Genomic DNA, 24,592 nt, shown 5'->3' with positions numbered 1-24,592 from the left:
ATGTTGCTCAGTTTAAAAGCAATTTTAATGGTCATGAAGGGTAGGTGATCTCTGGGTGATCAGAGAATTTCGTTGTTATAGAATTTCAATGGTACAGATTCCTTCAAGCTTAATGTATGTAAATGCAAGACATGCTCTATGTTATGTAGTTTGCCAGGTGCTTAATTCAGGTATTACACTGCTTATAATTCACCTTGACACTAAATGAACCACAAAAAAGACAGAAGCTTCCAGCTTGAAGTTCTTTTTCTCAAAGAATCGGCCTTTTTTATTGAGGTTGTAGGATGGGATCTGAGATACAGAATTGTTTTCTTATTTTACTTAAGGAGGATGAATGAAAATGAACTCAGTGGGGTTTCTTCACACTTGGTAGAGAACTCCATTTGGAAGGTGCATAGAAAAAATAGATACACTATTAATTTTGCTTCTTCACTGTAAATATAGCAGAAGAATTTGATCTTTATTCAATCTTTTTATCATTTTTCTTTTTACAGGTGCTCTATAAAATGTTCAATTCTTTTACGGCCATTGGCATAGAAAATATTCAGGCTGTGGATTACATCAAGGGTTTAGGTAAGAAAATTCAGCAAAAGCACGTATGCTTATGTATAAAGTAGCCAACTGTCTCTGCTAAAGATGTTGGTTCAAGTCTGTAAGTACTCATACTTGCCAGCTTTGAGGAAGGGACAGAGGCAAACAGAGTGCAATTACTTCACTTTAAGGTTGTGAGAAATTGGTAGTGAAGGGAGGTGGGGGGATGGTGAAGAATCAAAAGGGCAGTTGTTATTCAGCTGTTCAATATGCTTCTTACAGCCAAGTTCCAAATCTGAGAGCAGATTGCAGAAGGTATATGATCTGGAATTGAGATCTGCAATGGAACTAAAGATAACAAAGAAGAAGGGATTATTAGAGAGCAATTTATCCCACCTGATGTGTATTAGAGTGGAATCTGGATGTGGCGATGTTCATATTAACTAGTCTAGCATTCAAAATCTGTTCTTCTAAACCAAAAACCTTTCTGCAGTATGTTGTAAAGACTATTTATAGTGAAGAGTGCAGACTGCCTGTAATGATCACTTGCACTGTTGTCAAAACTTGAGTTTTAACATTGAAAATATGCCTTCGAATGTATCCTGAGGGTGATCTGAGCATCAACATGAAGTCCCATCGCACACTCCTGTGTGCTAATTCTAAAAGTCATCCAAAAATGACACAATCCTGTGGCAACATCCATCATTATTTATATTATACCTGACAATAATATTTTCTCAGATTACCATGAAATTAAGTGTTTTTCTCACTGGCCAAATAATGTTCAGATTGATGATGGATGTACAGCAGAGAATACTGACAGGACATGCTGAGATGGGCTCTTCGTGTAGGTCTCTAAGTTCCTGTTTGTTTTTTAGGTTCAATCTTTGTGGTGAGCTTGGGTGGAACTGCTGTAGGAATTGTCTTTGCCTTTCTGCTGGCCCTCATCAGCCGATTTACTAAGCGGGTCCGCATCATTGAACCGCTTTTTGTGTTCCTGATTGTTTACCTGGCCCATCTCACAGCTGAAATGATTTCGCTCTCCTCCATCTTGGCGTAAGTTGATTTAGCCCCCACTTATTCACCATTAATCATGGCAGGATCATGTCTTCAAGAGCTGAACCCAGAGGAGTTAGTGAAGGGGCACTTTGTTAGCATTAAGGAGTGAATGTGGGATGAGGCAGGATGGAATCCAAGCACAAGCAGCTCATTTTTTCCCTATTCACAGGAGATCCATCTCAGTTGTCCGTGGGCACGATATGATAGCAATCCTAATAGGACTGAGTTCGATTGCACAGGGTAGTATTAGCTGTAGGGATAAAGGTAAAGGAACAGACTTGGAGAAAATATTTATTTGGAAAAAAGAAACAGGCGCAAATCTGAGAGAAGTAAATTAAGGAGTAAGAAAGGGAAGGAGGGAGGAAGTAAAGAGAGAAGGATAACAGAGTCTGTGAGAAAAAAGAAAAAAAGAGAATCACAGAAAGAAGTGAAGGGGAGGGAAACAAAGACGAACAGGAGTACCGAGAAAGGAAAGAGAAAAGAAAAGAGAACTTGACATGGACAAATTCAGTTGAAAGAAACAAAAATGAGGGAGAGGCAAAAGGACAAAAATGGAAAAGCCATGAGTACAGGAGAATGAGAGAGGAAGAAATGCAGAGATGAGGGACAGGGGTATTAAAGTTGATGGGGTTATGGTTGACTTTTTAAGAGCTCAATAATGGTTCAAAGAAGCAGACACTCAGCTCGAGCAAATAATCTGACTTTCTTCTTTATTTCATGCAGACTGGGAGTGGCAGTGGCAGTGAGATGGGGGTGGTGGAAGCAGAGATACAAAACCAGTTCTTCGAAAATGAACATAAAGAGCAGGAAAATAATTTTCTAGGAATGGGGTTCAGAGTCTCAGAATAAGGGGCAGGCTATTTGTGACTGAGGTGTGGAGAAATTTAATCATACAGAGGAAAGTGAATCTTCGGAATTCTCTACCTTGTAGAGCTGTGGAGGCTCAGTCGTTGGGTTTATTCAAAACCGAGACTGGTAGATTTCTGGATCTTAATGAAATCAAGGGATATGGTGATAGGGAAGCAAAATGGCATTGAGGTAGAAGGTCAGTCGTGATCTTGATGAATAGTGGAGCAGGCTCGAAGGGCCAAATCACCTACCCTTGCTTTTATTTTGCAGAGGGTCTCTTTCCTTTCCAACACTATTTGTGCTAAGTTAGCTTTAATTCTGAGTCAAGGCCCATTCAAGGCTATTATCTTTATTTCTATCATTTAAAAAAGGGCATTTCTTGCAGAGTCCTTAAATGCAAGAGTATAGCCAGGCCGACACTTTAGAGGAGAACAGAAAGACTCTTATAAGGTGAGAGACAAAGCTTTTCTCATGGGGTCTTTTAGGCAGATAGGGTAAGATATGCTATGGCCTTACTCAGAGAAGAGCAGGAGACTCCTTTTGTGTTCTGAGTGATTTCTGTTGATATCTGTTGGGTTGATTTGAATAGGAGTAGTGATGGCTGTGGTAACTTAGGTGGCCAAAAATAACTTCTGACTCCCATTAGCAGTAATAGTATAGGTTACAAACAAGATATATAATGAAAATATATTTTTTTTTGTGATGAATGTCTTCATAATGCAATGTGAACTGGAATCAATGCACCTCCTGCATTCTCTTTCTTATCTTTAAAACTTTATAAAACTTTATTTATACAGCACGATAACAGGCCCTTCCGGCCCAATGAGCCCGCGCTGCCCAATTACACCCATGTTAGCCTACTAACCTGTACGTCTTTGGAACGTGGGAGGAAACAGGAGCATCCGGAGGAAACTCACGCAGTTATGGGGAGAACATACAAGCTCCTTACAGACAGCGGCGGGAATTGAACCCCAATTGCTGGCACTGTAATAGCGTTACGCTAACCACTACGCTACCGTGCCGCCTACTATCTAGTTGCAGTATCTACTTGCAGTTTTCTTATACTTAGTTGAAGAAACAGTGTGAGATCATTCACCATGGAGCGAAGATTGACAGCTTAATTTTCTAGACGATGAGAAACCAGGAGCAGGAGAGGAAAAGAGGGATTTGTGAGTCACAGTAGAATAAATTAGTTAAGGGCAGTAATCAGGTACAAAAAAGCAGTCAGAGATTAGTGGAATGTTGACCTTTCTATCAAAAGGCCTAGAAACCAAAAAGAAGGAAGTCATATTTCAGGTGTAGGCCTGGGAATTATAGTGCAGCTTTTAATGGCTTTTGTACAGCATGTTAACAACCTCCTTGATTTGGGGGCTACTGCTGCAAATTTCAGTAGTGCCAAGGACAAAGGCCTTGGGTGCGATTGAAATCTGTTTTCCTCCGCATGGTTCATAGGCAGATAGTGGGGGAGGTCCAGCAGTCAGAGGCCCAATTGGGCCTGGGATTGGTTAGGATGTTTCTGGCCACCTGAAGCCTGGCTGCTGCCTCGGGTGTTGGGGAGCGGCAGTCATCGTCCACTTGCAGGATTGGAACTGGAGGTGGGAGGGCAGGCAGCGGTGTGGCAGACTGCTTCCACCATGGGAGAATCAGCAATGTGGGGTTGGTGGGGGGGGGGTTGCTGCATGGAGTTGGAAGTTGGGTTCCATTGGCGGGTTGGAGGAGGTGAGCAATTCAGAAGTAAGATGGTTGGGGCCTGAGAGAATTCAGTGGAAGGGAAGTGGGGCTCATTGGTGGGTTGGCAGGAGAGTTGGTACATAGTGGGGTGATCCCAAAAATATAAGGTAAGTAATTCAGCTTACCAGTCTGGTGTGGGTTAAAATATAGTTATTCCTGGAATGACCAACAATGTTGTGGGTTAATTCCTGTTGAAATTTTCTTAAGAGGAACATTCCACAGGGAACAATGTCACTTGATGTACAACTGATGTGAAAGGTGTCAGACATGCAAGCACTAGTCACATTGGAAAACGCTTGGTTGAATTTCCACAATGATAGGATGTGATGTGGGACTGGCCGTCATTATACTACTCTCTGTGATATGTCCACTGTTACAGGGTGAAATAAACAATGCTGCAGAATTGAAATTTCTTAGCAGCAGAGTATTACTCAGACTTCTTCAGGAGAACTGTGTCTAGTTACTGGTACCTTGGGAAGCCTTGAAGGAGCTGCCGTACATATTCACCAAAATGATGCTGGGTTAAGGTGGTTAAATTAAGAGGATAGTTGAACCATGGAGACAAGGACAACTTATGTATTCAAGACTGAGATTGATGGACTTTTGTTAAGTAAAGTTTTTGAGGAACTAGAGCGGAAGTGAGTAATGGAAGCTGAGGTGCAGGTCAAATGTGACAGAATTGCTTCAGGAGTTGTTTCTACATTCATTCACATTTAACAGAAACTGCTAAATGAGATTGAGGGGTGACCTGATAGAGAGGTATATAAGATATATAGACAGGGTGAAAGCACATAGTCTTTTTCCTAGGGAGTGGGTGCTAAAAACAAGAAGGCATAGGTTAAAGATCAGAGGCGAGAGATTTAAAAGGGACATCGGGCAGCTTCTTCATGCAAAGGGTGATGCATATTTGGAAAGGGCCGCAAGAAATAATGGTTGAGGCAGGCACATTAGTAACGTTTAAAAACCACCTAGATAAGTACATGGATAGGAGAGGTTTAGAGGGCTTATGGGCCAAAGGCAAGCAGATGAGACTAACGTATGGACGAGTTAGGCTCAAGGGCCTTGTTTTCATGCTGTATGACTCTATGCCAGGGCAGGGAGCATCTCTGGAGAGAGAAATAGAATTAATGTTTCAGGTGAAGATCTTTCATCTGATGGACTGATGAAAAGTCAGCAACCTGAAATGTGAATTTGTTTATCTCTCCGTGGAAGCTGCCTGAACCACTGAATGTTTCTGATCTTTTTTCTGTTTAAATCTCAGATTACCAGCATCTTCAACTTCTGTATCATAAGACAAACTATTTTGAATTGGGAAAATAAATTGAAAAATGGTGACTTAGCAGTTCAACAATAACGATCTGCAGAACAAATGCCTACTTACATTCCCAAGTCCATACGGATTTAACACATGATAGGACCAGATTTTACCTGTACTCTTCAGGATGGACCTCAACCACTGTCCAGTTATGATGCAAAAGAAACATCTAATCCAGGAATCATTGCAGATGAGAGCCAAGGGAATTGTCTCTTACGTGAGATAACTAAGTGGTGGGGGAAAAGTGAGAAATCTCTGGATTTCGAACAAAGCAAAGGAGAGGAGAATTTATAGATTACATATAATACTAGGTGAAATAGGAAATATTAATCCAATCCATTTCAAATGCAACCATATCTATGATACAAGGGATCTAAATATAAATAGAGAATTTATTGCAGGAATTATTTGTTCACACCAGAAGAGTGATTGATGCTGCAATCATGTTCAGGGTACTGTATTGCGTGTAAAACTGAATCACTCAAAAGAAAGTTGGTTTCTCTGATGGGAGGATTGTATTGAGGAATGTGTTGGATATGACCACTAGCCTTCCCCCCCCCCCCCCCGTACTTACCTATTGCCATCATTGGATTTGGAAGTTAGTTAAAATATTCTTATTGCTTGAATCTGAATTGAATTATATTGAACTGAATTATTTCAGAATGAAAATCAGAGATTAAATTAAAAACATTGTCTAAGAATAATGTCTGAGCAAATTTTTATACCCTATTTAGTGTCACGTTCTGCGGCCTGTGTTGCAAAAAGTATGTGGAAGCTAACATTTCACAGAAATCACGCACAACTGTAAAATATACAATGAAGACGTTAGCCAGCAGCTCAGAAACAATTATCTTCATGCTGTTGGGAATCTCTGCTGTGGACACATCTAAATGGACCTGGGACACGAGTTTGGTTCTCTTCACACTTCTCTTCACATTTGTCTTCAGGGCAATAGGCAAGTACTCTTGTTTTCTCTCTTCTCTCCATCCTGCCCCTTTAGGCCTTCTAAACAGAAGGTAGCTACCAATGCCACTAAACCAGCAGTGAATGATGTGAGAGTGTGCCCTGGATTAATTTGTTCAACCATTTCCCCTTCCTCTGCCTTGGGTAAGATCATGCACGCCCAAGCCAAAAGTGCCAAATAGATAACCTATTGCTATACCCACCATCACAGAAGGCAGTCATCAGTAAAATAGCAAATAGTAATCAGTAACAGGGAAGTGGAATGTTGGCACTTATCTCAAAAGGGGAGGGCTGGAATACAAAGGGGAGCGACTAATGATAACTTTGTACATAGCCTTGTTTGTCTTTAAAAAGTGCGCATTGGCCGTCATTGACAATTTTGAATCTTAGGCAAAGTGCTGAATTAGTATCCAAGATCGTGTGTGTCTTTCAGAAGCTGAGCCTGGCTTTACGTCAGTAGTAATATATCATCTAAATCTAAATCTGTTCCAGGACGAATATAGCTCAAATATTCCAGCAATTTAAATCTTCTAAATAAAGAGCTAGTATCTACACTATAAATAGAAGCATTTCTGTTCTTGAAATTAAGAATTTTGAAACTGGTCATAGGATGACTCATATTATTATTTAAGAAGAAAATGTTTATTGTGACCAATTTTTACATCCATAGGTGTAATCTTGCAGAGCTGGGTAGTAAATCATTTCCGACTTGTCCCACTGGACAGAATTGACCAAGTTGTTATGACGTACGGTGGCTTACGAGGTGCCGTGGCGTTCGCACTGGTCATACTTCTCAATGGTCAGATTGTCAAGGCAAAGGACTATTTTGTTGCAACAACAATCACTGTTATATTTTTCACAGTGATAGTTCAGGTAAGTGTGTATGGTTACTTGCTTTATATTGTTCAATAACACTAGGTGCAGTCCTTCAGTTTCTTATAACAATTTGATGCATCATTGTATTCAAATTTACACCTCCTTTTGTCCTAGAAAAAGCCCTCACTTTCTTTTCATTCGTTATTAGAGTTACCTGGCCAGTAGTATGTTGGCACTTTAACTTCTGAACTAAATTCCACTAAAAGTACAAGTAAAACAGATTGGATCATCAAAGAATTCTCTATTTCTTAAAATTTTAACTGATTGTTGGAAATATTTATTTTTATTTATGCAGCACGGTAACAGGCCCTTCCAGCCCAATGAGTCCATGCCGCCCATTTCAAACCCATGTTAATCTACCCGTACGACTTTGGAATGTGGGAAACTGGAGCACCCGAAGGAAACCCATGCAGACACAGAGAGAATGTACAAACTCCTTACAGACAGCGGTGGGAATTGAACCCCGATCACTGGTGCTGTAATAGCGTCACGCTGTCGCTATGCTACCATGCCACCCAAATAATTACCAAAACCCCATTAATTATTCAGCATGCAATTCATGTGTCTTATGCATTTATAATTCTGCCTTTGAACTTCCAGTTAGAATTGTTTGTTTGAAATTATATTTGTCTAATTAATATGTACATAGTAGTATTGCATGGTTTGTGTGGTGCAGAACCAGGCAATGGGTCCAACTAGATCTTATAGTTCACGGAAGCCTCCTCCCATCTTCCTTCATCGATACTCATCAATTTGTCCCCCTATTGCTCCCCACTGTATGTATTTATCCTTATTCTCCTTAATATGTGCCAGTTGCTTCAACTACTTCCTATGGTGGTACCCACAAACTATCAGCTTTCTAGGTAAAGATATCTCCTATTGAATTTATTAGTTACTGTTTTATACCTATGTTTCCATCCCAACAAGTGGAAGCATCACCTCTATAACTTCATAAATCTGCAGACTTCTATAAATTCACATCATAGTATTTTTTTTCTAGACAGTAGTGCTTTGGCCTGCTCAGTCTTTGTCTGCAGACGTAATCTGTTCAGTTCTGCAATCAATCTATAACGTTGCTTTGCTTAGCATTCACACAAGAGCTCCAATGGAATCAGCATTAAAAAGGGTCACTGTAGAGTTACAGTATATGTGGAGAGATCCATTACTGATTAGTGCTGCTGCTTGGAAAACCTGGCTCAAACCCCTTCCCTGCCAGTGCGGTGCAGTGCTGTGGCAGGGACCTGGTACAAATCCTTGCTCTACGCTGGTGCTTTTGCAGCAATGAAATGCCCAGAGCTCAATGAGGAGAGGCTGCCACGAGGGCTAAGTTTTGGGTAGACTGGGGAGGGTGGTGCAGCCACGCAGCACTGAGATGGAGGTTTAGTGCTGCATGCTGGCCGGCACTGTGACTGCAGCCGTTGCAGGGGACAGGCAGCACCTGTCCATGTATTGACAGACCACTTGGATCCTACAGTCTCCCACTTTAAGTAATCCCCACACCTCTTCCCCACACCCCTCCCCCCAACCATGCTGCTTCCTTTCTTCCCTTTCCTAGCCTATATCTCTTTTTTCTACCCTTATTTCCTCCTTTCCTTTGACCCATCCCCTGGTGGATCTGCTCTCCCTTCTTCCCCCGCAACTGCCTATCACCATCTCTTACCCGCATCTGCTTATCACCACCTTGTGCCCACCCTGCCTCCCCTCTTTTGTCCACCTATCGCTGCTCTGCTTTTCCCTCCTATATATTGGGCTTCCCCTTTTCCTACCTTCAGTCCTGAAGAAGGGTCCTGACCTGAAATGTTGACCGCCTGTTTTTCTCCACGGATGCTGCCTGGCCTGCTGAGTTCCTCCAGCATCATAGCGTTTTTCATCTAGATTCCAGCATCTGCAGTCCTTTGTTTTTCTCTCTCATCATCTCCTGGTGAAGGTGATGGAAGCTGTCCACCACTGAACTTGTTACCATAGAGAAACCTCAGAGCTGGGGTGGGCTGTGCAGCCAAACAGTGAGAGGGACAGACAGCATCTTCCATAGGCTCCAAGAGCCAGTGATGAGAGAGAATGTAGGAATCAGGTGGTCTGTCAACAAATGGAGCCCACGGCTCGGTGTGGAGAGGCTGTCTGTGAGGGCTGGTGATGGGTGGGCTCAGCTGCCACACCACTCATTGTGGTCCGCCCAGAACACAGGCAGCCTCTCCACACTGAGCTCTGGGCAATTCTGTGCTATGAGGGTTCCAGTGAAGGCAAGGTGCTTGTGACAGGTTCCTGTCATAGCAGCACACAGCTCGAGCAGATATCACTTTTAAAGGCGGTAGGTACCTGTGAGTGCTGTAGAGCACAATAGTGAATCAGCACTGTCAGGTATGGCTGAGTGGAACACCGGTGTAATAGAGCCTATTGTTCCCCTTCTCCGGAGTCTCTATACTCTTATTAAAATATGGCTGAAGTAACAAGCTCTTAAAACTAGAGGAATAAATTATGGCTGTGAACAGTCTTAACTCTGGTAGTCGTGTGTATGCACGTGAATATGTAGCTCCTGGAAAATATCAGTTTGGCAACAAGCGACATAGAATTATAGATCCAGACAGATCGTGCCATCTATAACTACATCAAGGCAGTAAAAAGAAAACAGAATGCAGAATGTAGTTTTGCAGTTAGGGACGAAGTGCAGCGCAGGTAGACAAATAAAGTGCAAGGGCCACAACAAGGTAGGTTGATAATTGGTTTATTATTGGCACACGTATCAAGATACAGTGAAAAGCTTTTGTCTGCATGCCATCCAGACAGATAATTCCATATGTAAGTACATTGAGGTAGTACAAAAGGGAAAAAAACAGAATGCAGAATATTGTGTTACAGTTACAGAGAGAGTGCAGCACAGGTAGACAAATAAGGTGCAAGGGCTATGACGAGGTAGACTGTGAGATCAAGAGTACAAGAGTTCATATTTAGCTGTTCAAGTGTCTGATAACAGTTGGATAGGAGCTGTCCTTGAGTCTGGTGGTTTGTGCTCTCAGGCTTTTGTATATTCTGCTCAACGGGAGAGGGGAGAAGAGAGAATAACCAGGGTGGAAGGGGTCCTTGATTGTTAGCTGCTTTCCTGAGGCAGCGGGAAGTGTAGACAGAGTTACTGGAGGGGAGGTTGGTTTGTGTGATGGACTGGGCTGCATTAACAACTCTCTGCAATTTTGTGTGGTGTTGGGCAGAGCAGTTGCCATACCAAACAATGATGCACCTGGATACGATCCTTTCTATGGTGCATCTATAAAAGTTGGTAACAGTGTGAGGGGACATGCTGAATTTATAAGATCCTAAGAAGTTGGGTACAGATGTGTTCTTCATGAAAAAGGAAGCATATGTAGGTTAACAAAGCTGAAATTGGACCAGGCCCTTGAAAATAAAGGAAGCAGGAAAGAATTTAAACAGGGAATCAGGGGGGCTAAAAGGGGCTATGAAATGCCCTTGGTGAGTTGGATTAAGGAAAATCACAAGGCATTTTATATAGACATTAAAAACACAAGGGAAGCTAGAAAACGGATAGGAATATTGAGGGATAAAAGAGGGAACTTATGCCTGGAGCCAGAGGAAGTGGGCAAGGTACTAAATGAGTACTTTGCATCGGTATTCACCATGGAGAAGAACATGGAGGATAGTGAGAGCAGGGAGGAGCATGTTGATACTCTAGGCCATGTTGATATCAAAAAGGAGGAGGTGTTGGGTCTCTTGAAAGGCATTAAGGTGGATAAGTCCCCAAGGCCTGATGGGATCTATCCCAGGTTACTGAGGGAGGTAAGAGAGGAGATTACTAGGGTCTTAACAGAGATCTCTGTATCCTCTTTAGCCACAGGTGAGGTCCCAGAGGACTGAAGAATAACTAATTTTGTTCCTCTGTTTAAGCAGAGGAGACAAACTAGTAAATTTAGCCTTGTATCAGTGGCAGGGACATTATTAGGGAAGAGGTATAGGATTTGATCGCATTTAGAAAGCATGGACTTATTAAGGATATTCAGTGTGGCTTTGTGCAGGGGAGGTAATGTCTTGCGAATTTGATTGAGTTTTTGAGGAAGTGACAAAGATGATTGGTGAGGGAAGGGCAGTGGATGTTGTCTATATGGACTTCTGTAAAGCATTCAACAAGATCTCTCATGATAGACTGATCCAGAAGGCACATGTAATCCATGGTGATTTGGGGGATTGAATTCAAAATTGGCTTGGCCATAGAAGACAGAGGGTGGAGGGGTGTTATTCTGACTGGAGGTCTGTGACCAGTGTATTCTGCAAGGATTGGTGCTAAGACCTCTGTTGTTTGTGATGTATATAAATGACTTGATAAGGTCCCTCATGGTAGGTTGATCCAGAAGATAAAGATGTATGGGAATCCAGGGTGAATTGCAAGTTTGAATTCGGAAATGGCTTACCCATAGAAGACAGAGAGTAGGGATGGAAAGCCGTTATTCTGGCTGGAGGTCCGTGACCAGTTGTGCTCCGCAAGGATCGGTGCTGGGACCTCTGTTGTTTGTGATATACATCAATGACTTGGATGAAAGTGCAGATGGGTGGATTAGCAAGTTTGCGGATGACACCAAGATTGGTGGACTTGTGGGCAGTGTAAGGGACTATCAAAGAATACAGTGAGATATAGATCATTTATAGATACAGGCAGAGAAGTGTCAGATGGAGTTTAATCTGGGCAAGTGTGAGGTGCTGCACTTTGAGAGGTCAAATGAAAGGAGAAAGTATATCGTTAATGGTTTGCCCCTTAATAACATTGAGGTATAGAGGGATCTTGGGGTCCAGGTCTGTAGTCCACTGAAAGTGACTACGCAAGTGGATAAAGTGGTAATGAAGGCGCATGGCATGCTTGCCTTCATTAGTAGGGGTGTTGAGTATAAGAGTAAGGAAGTCATGCTGCAGCTATGTAAAACTTTAGTCAGAGCACAGAGTATTGTGTGCAGTTCTGGTAGCCCCATTATAGGAAGGATGTAGAACTGTGGAAAGGGTGCAGAAGAGGCTTACCAGGATGCTGCCTGGATTAGAGGGTATTACCTATAAGGACAGGTTGGACAAACTTGGGTTGTTCTCCGTAGACCATTGGAGGCGGAGGGGAGATCTGATAAAGATTTTTAATATTATGAGAGGCATATATTGGGTAAACAGTTAGAATATTCTCCCCAGGGTAGAAATGTCAAACACCAGAGGACATGCTTTTAAAGTTAGAGGGAGGAAGTTTAAAGGCAATGTGAGGGGCAAGTTTTTCATGCAGAGAGTGGTAGGTGTCTGGAGTGGGTTACCAGGGATAGTAGTGGAAGCAGGCAGTTTGGTGGAGTTTAAGAGGCTTTTAGATAGACACATGAGTATGAAGGGAATGGAGGGATAGGGATGATACATAGGAAGAGGACATTTAGTATAAATTGGCATCAAGATCAGCACAACATCGTGGGCCGAGTGCTGTACTGTTCTATGTTCTATGACTTGGATTAAAATGTAGGTGGGCTGATTAGTAAGTTTGCAGATGACACAAAAATTGGCAGAATTTTGGATAGTGAGGAAGGTTGTCAAAGGATGCAGCAGGATATAGACCAGTTGGAAATGTAGGCAGAGAAATTGTAGGTGGAGTTTAATCTGGACAAGTGCGAAGTGTTGCATTTTAGGAGTCAAATGTAAGAGGAAAGTATGCAGTACATGGCAGGACCTGTAGGAGCACTGGTGCACAGAGGGATCTTGGAGTGCATGCCCAAAGCTCCCTGTCAGTGGCAACACAAGGATAGAGGTGGTAAAGAGGGCATGTTGCATGTTTGCTTTCATCAGTCGGGGTGGGGAGGGGTGGAATTAAAAAGAAAAGCTAAGAATCTGAGACTTTGAAGGGGTTGCAGAAGAGGTTCACCAGGATGTTGCTTGGATCAGAGAATATTAACTTTTAGGAGAGTTTGGTCAAATGTGGTTTGTTTTCTCTGGGGCACAGGAGGCTGAGAGGCAACCTGATAGAAATATATAAAATTATGAGAGGTATAGATAGAGTAGATGGTCAGAGCCCTTTTTTCCAGTACCAGAAGGAATAGCTTTAAGGTGAGAGGGGGAAAGTTTAAAGGAGATTTACGAGGTATGTTTTTATTTTACACAGAAAGTGGTAGGTGCCTGAAACATGCTGCTGGGGAGCTGGTGGAAGCGGACATGATGGCAACGTTTATGAGGAACTTAGAGAGGTACATGAGCAGGCAGGGAATGGCGAATATAGACCATGTGCGGGCAGATGGGATTATGGTCAGCACGTACATCATGAGCTGGAGGATCTGTTCCCATGCTGCACTGTTCCACATTTTATGTTCTATAATATGACACATTAGCTGTTTCCCCTTTCACAGACCATGCCAGGCCTGTTGATTTTTTTCCAGAATCTACATGTTGTATTTCAGATTTTCAGCATTCACAGTGTACTGATTCTGTCTGTAAATTGTTTAAAATTCTCAGCCAAAGACAGATTTTAAATCTGTACTAACATTTTAGTTTTATAAACATCTAATCTGATCTAAAGTTGCAGGAAAAAAAATCAAGACAGCAGCTGAACTAAAACATTCCTAAAAGAAAATTTTAGCAGAGTTATGTGCAGTTGTACAGGAAATGTAACAGATTGCCAAGGGCAAAATTTATATTAAACATGCTCAGAATTTATAGTGGGGAAATGCTGACACATTGCAAGAATGTGATAGCAGAAACTCAATTGGAAGTTTGTAAGGCAAACCCAAGGAGGTAAGGCCTAACACAGATTTAAGATTATGCAAATGTAGAAACAAATAGTGTTAATCAGAACCACGACACAAAGGGACAGGATCTAAGGTGCATTTCAGGCTGAATATAAGGCTAAGCTTGTGGCGTGTGGGAAATCTCTACACTGAGGGAATGAAATGTACCTCAACAGAGGTGAATAAGTCTATGAACACTATGAGAGAGGAGACTGGAAAGCACCTCTCTGGAACAGAGAGTGACTTGGACAATGGAAGTAGGAGGCAGGGTAACGGATGGGACAGAAATTGCCTGGGGATGAGGACAACTTGAATAGCATGGGGACTAGATAAGGTTGAAGGGCACAGTGGCATTACCAACATGAGATAGATGGAGCTGTGGTCTTGGTGCTAGATGGGTATGCTCAATATAGTTTCTTTGGCTGTTTGGGGAGGAGACACTTCACTGCAATTGGGCTTTTGATTTCATTGCCTTGGAGCAATCAACATATTTATTTACCAGAGAGTCATGTCAAACATCAAAGACACACATAACATAAGCTCAATGCAATGATGCAGAAAGTATTGAATATATCTGATGTGTTCTTGGCTTCTGCCATTTGTGTCATTAATAATAATCATTACTGAACACAAATTTCAAGTTAAATATTCCAAAAATTATTAGTCTTTGTTCTTGGTGAACAAACTAAAAACAGGTCTGTTAGATTCTACAATTAAATGCATGAATTAGATGATGGAGAGGACAGATAAACAGGCATCTGTTTGTGTGTTTATTGTCCTGCTACCATGTACAAGATTGACTGTTGTTAAATGTGAAGCTTGTACTGTGTATTAAAACCATTCAATCACCACTTGTATCAGCTTCATTCTAGCAGGTAGCAGTGTATAGCAGTCAGGTGTCTACTGTATATTCCAGGACCTGTCACGTTGCAGATGCATGAATGAGTCATCAGGATGATTCAGTTGAAACTAAAATAGCTGTTCTCTGCTTGTCACGTGGAAAACAAGGGATATGGAATACAAGGGAGATTCTGAACCTGTTCTCCTCTCTTCCTGCACTGACCTCTCTGGGCACTGAAATTCCACCCTATTAATGTGGTCATCTGATGAAGTATTTGAGCAGTAAACAATAACTGTTCATTCATTCATTCACAGCCCACATCCAGCCTGTAGGAATCCTCATCATGTCCATTTGTATAGTTTTCTATAAGGATCTCTAGTTAAGAAAAGTGATCTGATAACTTACTTGGTCTTTGTTTGTCACTTTACTAGCCCTCACATTCATTGCCTTTAGATTCTGAGTTTAATTGTAAAGCCCCTATTGCATTTCTAGGTGAAAGCAGTTAACTCAGCATCTACTAGTAATCAAGCTGGTGACCTCCCTGACTTCTTTGCATCATTTACTTAATTATGCCATTGGGTAAATTGAAACATTCATTTATTTTTGATTTGCATGTTATTTAATTTCGTTATCCAGTTTTTTTTTGGAAAACCGACCATTATTTTCTCTAATACCCCTGTCGTTCATTAAAGAGATGGAGCAGTTCAGATAGAATATAATAGAAAAGTTACACATTTTGTGTTATCGTGGGATGGTTTTGGCTTTGTAGCAGAATAAAATGGGCATAATACATGTGGTTTCAGATTGAAATTCCATAGTGGGCATGTATTCAGCCTAGGAAGTTATTTCACATCATTGGGCTTTATACCAACTCTGGAGCTACATCTGCAAAACTTGGAGTACAGAAATAGGTTATTAAGCTCAACAGGTCATTTCCTTTGTTTATGCTGCAAACAAGCTTCCTCTCCACCTCACGTTTTCGCTTCCCATCAGCATTTCCTTCATCTCCTTTCTTCATCGTGTATTTCACAACATCCCCCGAAAAGCAAACATATTGACTCAGCTTGCTCACATGGCATCTTACTGCTCCCTGACTTAAGTTGTTTTTCCTAAGCCAAAACAGTTTTAATTTTTTAAATGATGTTTATTATTAAAAGGATTCAATTAAGTGTCTCTAAACTTGTAATGCTAGTAAAGAGCAGTCAGACCTGGCTTCCCTCCAGTTACATTTAAAACCCAACAACAGTGGGTGCTAAAATAAAAACTGAAAATGCAGGTATCTGTGCAAAGAGAAACAGAGTTAACATTTCACCTTGAAGATCTTCTGACCCTTCAGACATCCAACATCTGCAGTTTTTAAAAATATTTTTAGCAGCAGGATGCTGTTTAGCAGCACATGCATTGTGTCTAAGCATTAATTGGTTCCTTGAGATCTGATGTTAATGGAATGCTTATGGTGTGTTATTCTGGAATTTTCAGCCACACAATTAGAATCAGGTATGGATATCGAACAAGGATTTGCTGTGCAAATAAGGTGTTTCTGAAAAAGGATCTAAGTGTTTGGACCACAGTAGTTCATTTTGTACTTTATTTGGATTTTGTGGAACTTGCTTCATACTCAAGCATGTTACTTCACTATTCAGAGATGAAGAAAGGATCATCCTTCACTACTACAAATATGAGACATATAGAACGTAGAACATAGAACACTACAGCACATTACAGACCCTTCGGCCCACAATGTTGTGCCAACATTTTATCCATCTATCTATCTATTTTATCTATCTAACCCTTCCCTCCCACATGTGAAACCTTCCCTCCCATTCAGCTGGCTATCTAAGAGTCTCTTAAATGTCCCTAATGTGTCTGCCCCCACAATCTCTGCTGGCAGTGCGTTCCACGCACCCACCACAGTCTGTGTAAAAATACTTACCTCTGACATCCCCCTTATACCTTCCTCCAATCACCTTAAAATTATACCCCTTTGAGTAAAATATACTCCTCCTCAAATCAGTGGCTGTTGTTCATATTGAGTTAAATAAATACACATCATCACATCCAAATTTGTCCCTGATGAGTTACCTAATTTTGCAGTTAAATTGCAGAGAACTTGTCATTTACATAAAATAGCAACAAACAAATGTATAAATAATATACTTTTGTAGATTGATCATTGACATTCAATAACTGACCATTAAAAAGTAGAGGGCCAGTTTGATTTGGGTGTTAAACAACATGGACACTGAGAAATCAGAAGTCAACAGTGGGTATCCAATGGGCTACCGAGTCACTGAGACTTCCAGGAACAATGTCACCTAACCACGCCCCCCTCTGCTTAATTATTTTTATCACTTCTGTGTATAAACCAATCACTTCTGTTCTAACACATCTCTATTTTCAGGGATTGACAATCAAACCTCTTATTAAGTGGCTGAAGGTAAAGCGTCGTGATCATCACAAGCCAACATTGAATGAAGAGTTACATGAACGTGTAGGTACTCAGACCTGGTCCATTGGTGTTAATTCAATTTGTTATCCATTGGTTTAAAATTAACCTCTTTTTTTTCTTACGTACTTGCTCAACGTTGACCTCGATACCCCCACTATTGTAAGTCCTACAGACACGGGCTCACAACCTACCAACCAAAGCATATATGAGGGCACATCAGGAGTTTCTTTAATGGGGATCTGCTTAAGTGGCCCCAGTTTGCTTTGCATGTTTCACAAGGAACAAACAAGATCACTCATCCAGGTGAAAAATCCATTGTACATTTTCCTGACCTATATTAGTAATGGTCCTAACGCATGTCATGGCTATTAAAATACAGACTTGAGAGCACCCATTTGAAAGATCTTACTGTGTTTTGTTAAATTGAATAATTGCAGTTTTAATATAGCAAATTGTCAGATCTATAAGATATTGTGATCAATTAAGTGAACTATAAGACTGATCACCAGCATCAAAGGGCTAAGTTGTGAATAAAAACTGAGAATCTTTGAAAGGAGTTAAGAGTTATTCAAAACAAGAAGTCCCAAGGTTATGGAAATAAAAGAATAGAAAACAAAATAATGTAGTTGCTGTAAACCTAAAATAAAATTTTTAAATGCTGAAAAAGGTCAGCAGGTCACTCCACAACCACAGGAAGAGAAAGATTGGGTTAACGTTTCAGATCTGTGAGCAGCAGAAGGACCTGTGGATTGCAAAGTGAGTGAGTGAGAAAGTTGTTGAGTGAATAGGGTGCTTAAGAGTTTCCAGAGGTTGTTCTTATTCCTTGGAGAAATGGATCTCCCTGCCATCCAGATACTAAAATGAAAAATTATAATAGATAAGTGACTGTGTGAGTGATAAAAGTTGTCTATTGGTTCAAGAAATATGACTCTCCTTGGCTACCTCAATGGTCAATCTTCCTGGAGTATGTGCCACCTCCTGAGGTGGTAGAGTCTGCATTGACCACCTCCAAGCTCCTTGCACCAATTTTGTATGTGGCTTCTTGATTTTGAAGCCATTAGGTGATTACCTCTGGATATTGTTTCAGCCATCATCACCTCCTTAGATGTGTCAAAAAATTCTTCCAGTTGCTGACATCCTCTGCTGCTTTTGCTACATCGCTGTAAATAAAAGTTGCCCATTAATCGGTTTCTGTTTTTAAAGCTGCTTGCAGGATCATATTCCCTACCTCTTGCCGAAGTTAAGCCAATAAAGGTTACTTTCCTGACTATCACCACACAAGGCATGTCTCATGACAATGCAGGGAGGTGATAGCAGTGGCTTTGAGGCCACAGGACCATTCTTTCCCAAACCTAGCCAAAGAGGAGTCCAAGGCCTGCAGTAAGATGGAACTTTTAATTGACAATCAGTTACATTCCTCTCAGGGGTGATCCACATCTAGCTTAACTTAATGGCAGAGATCTGAGTACTATAGTTCTGATTATACTGATGTTGTAATAGCAGTTCAGTCCTGGACACCTGTGCAGTGACTAATCTCAGATAAATTGTGTCACAGTAGTTAATCACATCAAGTGTTGAACAGAGTCTCTATCATTATGGGAACATGCTTCACATATGTTTATTTGTTTATATTTAGTGTGTCAACATTATTAACGGGATTGTGTACAGTTAAAGCTTGCTTCTGAGTTTAGCAGTTGGACACTGCTCTTACAGTATTTCTCCATCTTTGGTCAGTCGTAAAAGACCCACCTTGATTTGTGGCCACTTATTCCTGGCAGCAAACCCATGCTTGGAAATCTGATGCTGCTTTTTATTTCTTACTTTCAAAGGCTTTTGACCATATTCTGGCGGCTGTAGAAGACGTTATAGGTCACCATGGTTACCATTATTGGAGAGATAAGTGAGTAACAAGCTAACAGCCACATTTACATTAATTTCTATTCAATCAGTGCAAATAAGAAAGGTTAACTGTATGAAACCTTTTTCTTATAAATGGTAATTTATGATAAAATATTCTTTTGTGGAGGTCTCTTGTAATTCTGTAATGCAAGGGAACTGCATTGCCTTTGATTCAATATTTTCACCATAACATCATTATTTATCTGCTGTTGTTTTTTTTTTCACAATCACTTGCTGCTTTGAAAGTATTTGTAAAGATCTCTAATTATTGGTTTCTATTTCAATGAATCAAAAGAAAAGTATTAACAAATGCCAGAATGTTGCAACTGAATGTGTACTGATTATATGGCTTATGTCTTAAATAAGCTATTTAAAAACATATTTGTTTATTACAGGAAACTGTCCATTAAAGGATCGATTCATTTTAGTAAAGTTATACACTTCGGTGCGCAAAATAGAAAAGCAGAGTATTTCAAATGGTGAGAGATTAGGTAATGCTGATCACATAGGCGTTCTTGTACATAAGTCACTGAAAACTACAGAAAGCCATTATGAAGACAAATGGTATAATGCCCTTTATTACAAGATGATTTGAATGCAGGAGTACAGATGTCTTAATGCATTTGTATCGGGCCTTGGTGAGACTGCACCTGGACTATTTGTACAGTTTTGGTATCTCTACCTGAAGAAGGATGCAAAGGGAGTGCAGCGAAGATTCACTAGACTGGTTGCAGTGAATCTCCTGTAGAGGTCTGGCATACGTGGAGATATTGAGGAGACAAGATCTTGATTCTGGAGAGCTTAAAGAAAGTCTCATTGAAAATTCTTACAAGATTCAACTGATCGGATGCAACTAGAATGTTTCCCCTGGCTTAGGAATCTGGAGTGAGGAGTTAGAGTCTCAGAATAATGGGCTGGCCATTTAGGACAAAGATGAGGAGATATTTCTTCACACAAAGAGCATTGAATCTTTGGAATTCTCAACCCAGGAAGGCTGGAGAGTTCATTCAAAACAGAGACCAATAATTTCTGGATAGTAAGAGGAGGGGATAGAGCAGGAAAATGACGTTGTGGTGAAATATCTGCCATAACAATGAAGAATGGTGGAACAGGCTCTAAGGACCAACTAATCTACCTCTGATGCTATTTTCTTTGTTCTTATGACATATTAATTCAATAAGCCTTTGTTCATTAAAACCCCATTAGTAATTTATGTAAGTCCTAATGCAGAATAGTTCTATAAATGAATTTCACAATATCTGAATGATCTTTCAATGCTGTATTGTAAATGTATGGAGATGCATTCAGGTTCAATAAATCCTAATACGAGTTTACATATCAAATCACAACAGGGATAGTATATTTCCATTGCAGGTTTGTGGCTTGCTCAGTCCCTATCAATTTTAATTTGGGGATTGCATACCCTTAAGTCATACTTAAATACATTTGCCTTCATATTGTCCAGTGTTATCAAATTGTTTTAGGGGGTTACATATTACCTGTCCTGATAAGAGCACAAAGGAGCAATATGAACTGACATAATAGAATTAGATAATATATAATTGAATCACCTCATGTTGTAGCCCTGCATGTATGGCTGATGGGCTTCAGGGGAGAGCCATCCAACATATCCACTGCTAAATAATGAAGGTTATCTGAAAAAGAGTAAAATACATTTGTAAAAAATGATTTGAAAATAAAGAATCAAGTTGATGGGACATACAGCAATTTTACTTGTGGGGTGGATTGAGGTGATAAACACATTCGACCTGGAAACAGACCCTTAAGCCTGATGAGACCACACCAACCATCAGGTATTCATTTACACTTATCCTGCGCGAATCCTATTTTCTCCCTGCGTTCCTATCAATTCCACCCACTCCCCCCCCCCCCCTCCAAGATTCTACCACTCACCAACACAATAGGAATAATTTATACTGGCCAATTAACCCAGCAACCCGCACATACAGCTTGGGGATGCGGGACGAAATGGTGCACCAAAAACCCACGTGGTCACAGGGAGAATGTGCAAATTCCAAACAGGTAGCACCAGAGATCAGCTTTGAACCTGGGTCTCTGGATCTGTGAGGCAGTGGCTCCAACAGCTAACCCACTGTGCTACCCCAAAGCTACCGTGTCACCCTGTATTTCTTGCCACATTGCTTTCAGACTGAACACCAGTCTATAGCTTCTGTTCACCTTCTAAAGGTCTTACTAGGTGGTTGATGCATTCATATTCTGTATCATGCTTTACAATTCCAATTCCTGTCATTTCTTGTCTCAATTTTCTTCTACTAATTCAAATATTAAATAATTTAAGATATGCTCAAGGTTACTAGCGAGCAGAGAGGCTGTCTGTTTCTGATTTTCTAGTGCAGGCTCTGCAGAAGAAAGCAAATACTTCGTAATCTCAGATTTCTATCTGTTTATTAATCAGCTGACCTAATATAGCCTCTTGCAAACATCTGCTTAATGTTATAAAGATGCACATATGCTTACTATAATAAGCTGTTCAATGCTGTTCGTGTTTCAAGAGTCTGCAGCAGTTCATGGCTAAATGAGTGTACTACCTTACAGCATTAGATGGCGCTGAAAAGCTGCTTAAGCACATTTGTTTGTCTTGACAATGCACCTTTATTAAAAGAACAATTGACTTTAATCCATTTTAACCCATCTTAAGTGGGCATTTTGGTCTTTATGGAGACACAGATGCTGAAATCTGGAGAGAAAAACTAACAAAGACAATTCCTTTGCTCAAGCTACTCTGGCCATAAAGTTCCTCCAGCAATTTGTATTTTGCTTGATTTTAGTCTTCATATTACATTAACTTGTATTTGCTAACTGTAAATTTTTTGTGCCTTTTGTCTTTTATTTGTGTTGCCAGCTTAATTTCTTTTTTTTATTATTTAATAGAATTAAATGATTCCAGGTACTAAGCAAGTACGATGCTATAGCCTGAAGTATGTTTGGGCTGGTGTGAAATATTGGGGTAAGAGGAGAAATATAAGCTTCTGGTTTCTTTCAGTCTGGCGTTAGACTGTGATTGTAAAATATGTTCACAGTGGGGAGTATATTGGGTACAAATAATCTTAGTGATATCGGTGTTTGAATTATGCCTGTATCCCCTGGTGTAGGACTTACATAAATTACTAATGGCTTTTCAATGAACAAAGGCTTATTGAATGTATGTGCCATAAGAACAAGGCCTTAATGTATATAAATTCACATTTAAACTTTAAACTTCAGAAAACCACAGTAGACAGTTCATTCAACAATGTTTTTTACCTCACATCTGATGCTGCTTACCTATTCAATTCCCCTAATGCTCCAAGACTATTATACAGTGGCATGCAAAAGTTTGGGCACCCCGGTCAAAATTTCTGTTACTGTGAATAGTTAAGTGAGTAGAAGATGAACTGATCTCCAAAAGTCATAAAGTTAAACCCGCGTGTCTGCGTGGGTTTCCTCCAGGTGCTCCGGTTTCCTCCCAGGGCGGCACAGTAGCGTAGTGGTTAGCGCGACACTATTATAGCGCCAGCGATCGGGGTTTGATTCCCGTCGCTGTCTGTAAGGAGTTTGTACGTTCTCCCGTGTCCGCGTGGGTTTCCTCCGGGTGCTCCAGTTTCCTCCCACATTACAAAGACGTACGGGTAGGTTAATTTGGGTTTAAAATGGGCGGCGCAGACTCGTCGGGCCGGAAGGGCCTGTTACCACGCTGTAAATAAAATTTTTTTAAAAATTTAAATTTAAAAAACTTTAAAAAATTTAAAGATGAAACATACTTTTCAACATTTTAAGCAAGATCAGTGTATTATTTTTGTTTTGTACAATTTTAGAGTGGGAAAAAAAGGAAAGGAGCACCATGCAAAAGTTTGGGCACCCCAAGAGATTTGAGCTCTCAGATAACTTTACGAAGGTCTCAGACCTTTATTAGCTTGTTAGGGCTATGGCTTGTTCACAGTCATCGTTAGGAAAGGCCAGGTGATGCAAATTTCAAAGCTTCATAAATACCCTGACTCCTCAAACCTTGTACCAACAATCAGCAGCTATGAGCTCCCCTAAGCAGCTGCCTAGCACTCTGAAAATTAAAATAAATGATGCCCGCAAAGCAGGAGAAGGCTATAAGAAGATAGCAAAGTGTTTTCAGGTAGCAGTTTCCTCAGTTCGTAATGTAATTAAGAAATGGCAGTTAACAGGAACGGTGGAGGTCAAGTTGAGGTCTGGAAGACCAAGAAAACTTTCCGAGAGAACTGCTCGTAGGATTGCTAGAAAGGCAAATCAAAATCCCTGTTTGGCTGCAAAAGACTTTCAGGAAGATTTAGCAGACTCTGGAGTGGTGGTGCACTGTTCTACTGTGCAGCGACACCTGCACAAATATGACCTTCATGGAAGAGTCATCAGAAGAAAACCTTTCCTGTGTCCTCACTACAAAATTCAGCATCAGAAGTTTGCAAAGGAACATCTAAACAAGCCTGATGCATTTTGGAACAAGTCCTGTGGACTGAAGTTAAAATAGAACATTTTGGCTGCAATGAGCAAAGGTATGTTTGGAGAAAAAAGGGTGCAGAATTTCATGAAAAGAACACCTCTCCAACTGTTAAGCACGGGGGTGGATCGATCATGCTTTGGGCTTGTGTTGCAGCCAGTGGCACGGGGAACATTTCACTGGTAGAGGGAGGAATGAATTCAATTAAATACCAGCAAATTCTGGAAGCAAACATCACACCGTCTGTAAAAAAAAAAGCTGAAGATGAAAAGAGGATGGCTTCTACAACAGGATAATGATCCTAAACACACCTCAAAATCCACAATAGACTACCTCAAGAGGGACAAACTGAAGGTTTTACCATGGCCTTCACAGTCCCCTGACCTAAACATCATCGAAAATCTGTGGATAGACCTCAAAGTCGGCCCAAGAATCTCACAGAACTAAAAGCCTTTTGCAAGGAAGAATGGGTGAAAATCCCCCAAACAAGAATTGAAAGACTCTTAGCTGGCTGCAGAAAGTGTTTACAAGCTATGATACTTGCCAAAGGGGGTGTTACTAAGTACTGACCATGCAGGGTGCCCGAACTTTTGCTTCAGGCCCTTTTCCTTTTTTGTTATTTTGAAACTGTAAAAAATGGAAGTAAAAAAGTAATCTTGCTTAAAATATTAAAGAAATGTGTCACCTTTAACTTTATGCCTTTTGGAAATCAGGTCATCTTTTACATGGTTAGCTATTCACAGTAACAGAAATTTTTGCATGCCACTGTATATCTCTCTCAATAACAAATGTTTAGAAATAGAATCTGTTGTACGCCAGTGTTCCCAAACATCTGGTGATGTTCACTGTTTTGCAT

General features: G+C 40.7%; 1 protein-coding gene across 1 annotated transcript in view; it reads left to right on the top strand.

The window, feature by feature from the left end:
* slc9a5 (solute carrier family 9 member A5) overlaps window positions 1-24,592 on the top strand; it is a 170,605-nt gene that overhangs the window by 97,964 nt on the left and 48,049 nt on the right. The window contains exons 4-9 of the mRNA XM_052028713.1: window positions 495-573; window positions 1,410-1,587; window positions 6,220-6,440; window positions 7,119-7,321; window positions 17,304-17,393; window positions 19,181-19,251. Of these exons, the coding sequence (XP_051884673.1) occupies window positions 495-573; window positions 1,410-1,587; window positions 6,220-6,440; window positions 7,119-7,321; window positions 17,304-17,393; window positions 19,181-19,251 (842 nt within the window). The remainder of the gene's footprint in view (window positions 1-494; window positions 574-1,409; window positions 1,588-6,219; window positions 6,441-7,118; window positions 7,322-17,303; window positions 17,394-19,180; window positions 19,252-24,592) is intronic.

The sequence above is a fragment of the Pristis pectinata genome, chromosome 13 (assembly GCF_009764475.1).
Source record: "Pristis pectinata isolate sPriPec2 chromosome 13, sPriPec2.1.pri, whole genome shotgun sequence".
In the NCBI taxonomy this organism is placed as follows: domain Eukaryota; kingdom Metazoa; phylum Chordata; class Chondrichthyes; order Rhinopristiformes; family Pristidae; genus Pristis; species Pristis pectinata.
The sequence above is the reverse complement of the archived record's forward strand: the minus strand, read 5'-3'. Positions and strand labels throughout refer to the sequence as shown.